General features: G+C 30.7%; 2 protein-coding genes across 3 annotated transcripts; one reads left to right on the top strand and one right to left on the bottom strand.

Annotated features, from left to right (window-relative positions):
- Positions 1–6: 6 nt before the first annotated feature.
- Positions 7–4,191, bottom strand: LOC108624877 (lymphoid-specific helicase). Its single transcript, XM_018024465.2, has 8 exons — positions 4,068–4,191; positions 3,595–3,734; positions 2,899–3,226; positions 2,240–2,811; positions 1,418–2,070; positions 947–1,341; positions 619–877; positions 7–399 (listed from the first exon to the last, which is right to left on the bottom strand). Exons 2-8 carry the CDS (start codon positions 3,624–3,626, stop codon positions 332–334), a joined length of 2,307 nt encoding a protein of 768 aa, XP_017879954.1. The 5' UTR covers positions 3,627–3,734; positions 4,068–4,191; the 3' UTR covers positions 7–331.
- Positions 4,192–4,200: 9 nt separating this feature from the next.
- On the top strand, positions 4,201–6,449 carry RpL24-like (ribosomal protein L24-like). Of its 2 annotated transcripts, none has more exons than XM_026813583.1 (2): positions 4,201–4,349; positions 5,872–6,449. In XM_026813583.1, exons 1-2 carry the CDS (start codon positions 4,269–4,271, stop codon positions 6,301–6,303), a joined length of 513 nt encoding a protein of 170 aa, XP_026669384.1. In that variant the 5' UTR covers positions 4,201–4,268; the 3' UTR covers positions 6,304–6,449. The 2 variants fall into 2 exon arrangements, with proteins under 2 accessions (XP_026669384.1, XP_017880015.1); XM_018024526.2 differs by lacking the exon at positions 4,201–4,349 and adding an exon at positions 5,253–5,389.
- The last annotated feature ends 778 nt before the right edge of the window (positions 6,450–7,227 follow it).

Below are 7,227 nucleotides of genomic sequence, written 5' to 3' on the forward strand. Positions count from 1 at the left end.
TATTTATATTATTTTGTTCCTTCGTCTGTTAATTAATACTGATGTTTTTGAGTAATAGTTAGAAACTAAAACTTTTTTATATAATGTAACTAAATACGTAATCTTCATTTTTTTCGAAAGTATAGTCATTTTTATCTTTCGTTTGTATAATAATATGTCATTGAACAGAATAACTTAAATTGCAGAATAAATACAGTAAAAGAACAAAATACAACAATTATACGATAAAAGAACGAACAAGTTGTTTTAAATTAATTAAAATAATAATAAATAAGATAATACGTTATTTACATACTATGCTGAAAGTTCCCACGTAATTTTCTGTAGAATATTACGACTCTTGCTTTATATACATGTCGCTTCTATCTAATAATTTATTGAGCTCCTCATCTGTAAGTACTATATTGAAAATTGATTAGAAAATTATAATACTATCATAGTCGTAAAATTCATATATACTTTTAAAAAATTAAAAATTGCAATATAAAAATAATTTATGATTATAATTAATTAAATAACGTTATTATAATAAAATAAAGATAGAAATAAAAAAGTAATCTAATTTTTGCACTCATACATACTCATCTAATAATAGAATTATATATTTTAATAATTTACCTTCATTTTCAGAAGCAATCACTTGACATTCTTTTGATTCTAGGAGTCTCTGTAGGGCCAGTAAATCTGATTTATTATTTATGCTTAGCTTTTTCATATTCGTGGAGATCACTACTTTTTCCAAGACACGTTTAGCTTCCGCGCGATTGTAAATTATTTCATCGATCGTTCCTTTAGCACATAATTTGTATATCACCACTGGCCGTGTCTGACCAATTCTGTGACAACGTGCCATAGCTTGTATATCCGCTTGAGGATTCTACAAATATACTTAATTACATTTTGTTATGCACAAGAATGTAAACAATGAATAACATTGACGAATTACCCAATCGGGATCGTATATAATAACTGTATCCGCGCCCATGAGGTTTAATCCAACACCACCCGCTCTCGTAGATAGGAGGAATAAAAATGTCTCGGGATCTGTATTAAATTGTTTGACATGTTCTTTTCGAGCTTCCAGTTTAGTTTGACCGTCGAGCCTGACATATTTATAATCGCGCAGGGAAAGATAATCCTCTATCATATCCAATATCTGTGTCCAGGTAGAATATAATAAAACTTTATGTCCTCGTTGTTTAAGTTTTGCAAGCAGAGTATCTAACACCAAAAGCTTGCCCGATGCTTTAACTAATTGTTCATCTATTTTTGGTAAACCATCATGACCCAACGGACAATGTATCATATACGGATGATTTAAAATCTTCTTATATAAAGTCCCTGTGATACAAAACATGAAAATGAAAGTAATATAATACAGCAAACAACTTGTATATCTTATTAAACAACGACTTACAACTGCCAACTTGAATATTAATGAGAAAGTCTCGATTACGCTCTGTGACATCAGTATATTGTTTCCATTGTAGTAAATTCTGCTCCTCTTCTCTCATTTTCGTAGATTTCGTATATTTCCCTTTATTACTGTTCATACTTTTATTAGTTTCAGCAAGTAAAGAATTAGCAACTGCCGATTTCATTATACTGTCGACACTTTTATTTAACACACATTTACGTTTTGGTCTTTGACCATCTGAAGTAAGCATTTGAAGTTTTTCACTTTCTATCTTAGTTAACTTATCTATATCACGAGTCACTACTGCCTTATACAATCCATGTTGCAGTTCCGTGAGGGGAGCATAAATGACTATTTCTTTCTTTGGTGGCACATCCGCGCAAACCTCGCTTTTTTCGCGTCGCAACATAAATGGTTTCAATATTTCACGCAGCGTTGATAATACTTGTTTCTCTGCTTCCAATTTCAAAAATTTCTTGGTTCCCTCATTCCGTTCAAAATGTTTTGCATCGAACCATGACTCAAAGACGGCAAGATCATCAAATATTTCTGGTAGCAGAAAATTTAACAACGACCACAACTCAGCCAAGTTATTTTGCAGCGGCGTACCCGTCATTAAAAGTCTGTTCATAGACTTGAAAGATTTTAGAACTCTGTAAAATATCGATTTTATACTTATTCTAACTTACTTTCATATGAGAACATTATAATGACAATTATAGTGAAACATGTATGGGTAGGAATGTAAGACAGATATACGTATATGTATATGGGTGGAAAAAGGAATTTAGCACATCAAAAGTTGCAAAACAGCATACATACTTAACGAGTTTACACTGATGATTTTTAATCTTCTGTCCTTCGTCTACAATTATATATCTCCAATTGAAAGATCTCAGAAAATGTTGTTCTACTAATGGTACTTCAAAAGTAGTAAGTACAATTGGAAAAGTACTAAAAGATAATGTAATTGGATATTTTTTCTTAATTTCTCTCCTCGCTGCTAGTCTTTCGGATATTGGTCCATGAAACAACACGACGGGTAATTTTGGGGCAAATCGTTCAAATTCTATTAACCAATTTGGTACGGTAGAGAGAGGAACAACTAGTAAATATGGACCATCTTGTTGTTTTTCAATGAGATGGCATAACAGAGCAATAGCTTGAATTGTTTTACCCAATCCCATTTCATCTCCTAAAATTCCATTTATACCGTTCTCGTAAAGAACTCTTAGCCATTGAAATCCCCGCTTTTGATAATCTCTTAACTCTCCATTAAAATATCTTGGTGTTTCAATATTATCAATTGGTTTTGCTTTGATCTCAGAATCTTTTAGCATTTCTTCTTCATTTAAATCTAGTTTGCTTGTTTCATTATGTATCTTCTCTTGTACCTAAAAATAGTGTATACAGCAAATTATAACACAAGTCACAGATGAAAGAGGCATACGTACTGTTACTATATTATTATACTTATTTACATTTTTGGATATATGATTTTTCACTTTATTAACTTGCTTGTTTCCTTTTAATCTGGACGGCATATTTCCATCATTGTAATTTTCTTTGTTATCTTCCTCTGAAGTTTTAGCGTTTGTTTCTTTCGCCAAACCATTATTAATTTTATCAACAATGTACGAAGAATAAAATTTACTTCTATTTAACAAATGCATTAGTCGTTTGTACTGTTGTTCTTGTAAATCCTGAATATATTTCTCTTCAGCAATCTGCTTGCTTTCCTTTGTCTCTTCGCGTTTTCTTTTCTTTTCATTGTTTGTGTTTTTCAAATTACTTTCTAATGTATAATTACTGAAAATAGAATAATTGTGAAATGATAGTCTACAGATATTTTTAAATACATACAATTAACTGATTTAAAAGTAAAAGTCAAGCAAATGAACATAGATTGAGTCTATTTCTATTTTATCATGACAAGAATTATATTCAATACTGTGCCAATCTTTATTTGATAAAGGAACAAAGAGTTCTTGATTAAATAGTTCTTAATAAAGTATAATTGGCACATTCTAAATTTTTGACACTCCAAATATAAAAATCGTCTCACAATAACAATGAAATAGTGATAGAAAAAAGTATGTAATAACTTCATATTCAAGCAAGATATTAATTTCGAAGATATTAGTACACGTAATACACCATATTTGAATTAAGATTACCTATTATCCATATCGTTCGTATCCACTTCCATCTTAAGTGCTTGAATTATTATGAGTTACGTTTTTATCTGAATATTCAACCGTTAATTTTAACAATTTCGAAGCGAGGCATACAACTTAGCTACTATGGCTCCATTAACCTATATTAACCAAGAAGCAAGGATTTTACACGTTGAGTCCGTTAAGTTCAAATCCCGCCAAATCTGCACCTGGCATCTGGCACCGAGAGTTAGAGAATTACCAACATAAACCATTTCTATTTTGACATGTTTCTTATTATTATTTCTATGTGAGCTCTCTGCTACAATTTATTAATTAAATAACATCAAACTATAATACAATAAATAATTTAAATCTTTATTACAGCCAGATAGCATACATTAAATTATAAAAAAAATATTGTTTTTTCATCCCTTGTAAAATCGTGTACAATTAGAACAACATAAATTTGATGGAATATATAATACATATACCTTTGTCATATGAACAAATAATTCAAAGAATAAATTTCTCGCTCTTTAAACTGAATTTTTGGCTACATAAATATTTAAAAACAGTAATTTAGCACATGAACCGCCCCAGCCACAATCGCCCACGCCTCCTGTCAAGCCAGAAAGTTGTTTACGTTTCTTAGTTTTCATCAGTTTTCATAATTGCGTGCAACCACAAGCAACATGCGTATAGAAACGTGTTATTTTTGCTCGTCTCGGATTTATCCGGGACACGGAATCCAATTTGTAAGGAATGATTGCAAGGTGAAGAATTTCATATACAAATTTTCATTGCATCAGTAAAATTCATATTCTGTACTTTCACAAACCAATAGTAATATATAAAGGAACAAAGAGTTCTTGATTAAATAGTTCTTAATAAAGTATAATTGGCACATTCTAAATTTTTGACACTCCAAATATAAAAATCGTCTCACAATAACAATGAAATAGTGATAGAAAAAAGTATGTAATAACTTCATATTCAAGCAAGATATTAATTTCGAAGATATTAGTACACGTAATACACCATATTTGAATTAAGATTACCTATTATCCATATCGTTCGTATCCACTTCCATCTTAAGTGCTTGAATTATTATGAGTTACGTTTTTATCTGAATATTCAACCGTTAATTTTAACAATTTCGAAGCGAGGCATACAACTTAGCTACTATGGCTCCATTAACCTATATTAACCAAGAAGCAAGGATTTTACACGTTGAGTCCGTTAAGTTCAAATCCCGCCAAATCTGCACCTGGCATCTGGCACCGAGAGTTAGAGAATTACCAACATAAACCATTTCTATTTTGACATGTTTCTTATTATTATTTCTATGTGAGCTCTCTGCTACAATTTATTAATTAAATAACATCAAACTATAATACAATAAATAATTTAAATCTTTATTACAGCCAGATAGCATACATTAAATTATAAAAAAAATATTGTTTTTTCATCCCTTGTAAAATCGTGTACAATTAGAACAACATAAATTTGATGGAATATATAATACATATACCTTTGTCATATGAACAAATAATTCAAAGAATAAATTTCTCGCTCTTTAAACTGAATTTTTGGCTACATAAATATTTAAAAACAGTAATTTAGCACATGAACCGCCCCAGCCACAATCGCCCACGCCTCCTGTCAAGCCAGAAAGTTGTTTACGTTTCTTAGTTTTCATCAGTTTTCATAATTGCGTGCAACCACAAGCAACATGCGTATAGAAACGTGTTATTTTTGCTCGTCTCGGATTTATCCGGGACACGGAATCCAATTTGTAAGGAATGATTGCAAGGTGAAGAATTTCATATACAAATTTTCATTGCATCAGTAAAATTCATATTCTGTACTTTCACAAACCAATAGTAATATCTATCCGCCTGAATAAGTTTTAGGTTATATATACTATCCTGGGTATTTAGACCGCTGGAAAGCTGAAATTAATGAGTACTTTATATGGCAATTATAACCTTGATATAATCACATTATATACAACGTTTTAAAGATATTTGGATATAACTAATGCCAGTGGTCTAAAGGTTAAGGAACTGATTTGTAATCTCGTTTAGCCTAGGAATATGCGAATATCAATTTGAAAGATGTTTGTACGTGTATTCTTTCCTTGTGATATTGAAAGCAAAAGGAATGCTGTGTGAACATCCATCAATCGTGTGACCCTGAGCTTGAACTCTCATAAATTTACAATTGACATGCACACTAAATTATAATTATATCCTCAGTCTCAATGTATATTACCCTACATTTTACATATTACAGATATTTAAATTTTGTCGATCAAAATGCCATGCTGCATTTAAGAAAAAGAAGAATCCAAGGAAAGTGAAATGGACCAAAGCATACAGGAAAACAGTCGGCAAAGAATTGACGGTCGATCCAGCATTTGAATTTGAGAAGAGAAGGAACCTACCTGTTAAATATAATAGAGAATTTTGGAATAATGCAATTGAGGCTATGAAGAAAGTAGAAACTATTAGGCAGAAGAGGCAGAATTTACATATAATGCAACGTTTACGTAAAGGACGCGAAATAGAACAAGAAAGGGATATTAAAGAAGTCCAGCGTGATTTGTCGCTTATAAGGTCACCTGCCGCAGGACTTAAACAAAGGAAGGAACTAGAAGAATCTGTCGAACAAGAAGATAAGTTGCAAGAGTCCAATGATGAACAAGAGGAAATGGAAGTGAATTAATTCAAATCATTGCTTAAGTTTGTATTTATAATAAACAATAACTCAAATCAAATGATACATTCATTTTCATGTTAATAAGCATGTATTGAAAATGTAAATAGAACTTATGTTAGACTTTGTGTTAATAAAACCTCATTTATATTTTATTCATGCTTATTTAGCATTGTAGACTGACATATGTATAGTAGAAAAGAACACTTTATTCCTGAATAAAATTTTCTATAGATTCTGAAAGTAAGTAATTAACAAATAACGTTTGAAATTTGCTTTGAAGTTCATATAATAATAATTTAGATATTTCCTTTTATTCTGTTAGAATCTTGTATAAAAAAATTGTATAACAGTCGTGTTATATAAAAGGATTTAAATTTATACTCTGTTTATTCCGCGCCTTCTTGAACAAAATGTAATAAATATGAAATAGGACTATATTTTCGTAAGATTCCACTTTTTTATGACGTTTCCGTTCATAATTTCTCTTTCAATACCTAACTGTAAAATTTATAATTATTACCGAGAAGAGATCACCGTCAACGTTATCGATTCAGCATGGCACAGTACTGTCTACGAGTGAACAACGATGACTCTAGTAGTTAGACGCTGCGCCGGAGATTTCAGATTCCATGAGTAACCATGAGCCTCTTCGAAAAGTTTAAATTTTAAAAGATTATTTCACTCACGATATTTTCGTGGTTCGGATTCCACCCTAAATACAAGTTCAGCTGATTGTAGGTCGAGAAAATTGAGAAATAACACCTTAAATAATAAAATATAATACGTATGTATCAAATAACACTTTAAATTTCAATAATCGATCATCAAAGGTCGCAAAATTGCGCTAGAAATAAAAAGTATAATTTTAATTCTGTAATTATGACATTGGCATTGAAATAGTTAAAGTTATATCGCTTACGAATAAAGTTT

The sequence above is a fragment of the Ceratina calcarata genome, unplaced genomic scaffold (assembly GCF_001652005.2).
Source record: "Ceratina calcarata isolate Rehan_Ccalc_2016 unplaced genomic scaffold, ASM165200v1 scaffold119, whole genome shotgun sequence".
Taxonomy (NCBI): Eukaryota; Metazoa; Arthropoda; class Insecta; order Hymenoptera; family Apidae; genus Ceratina; species Ceratina calcarata.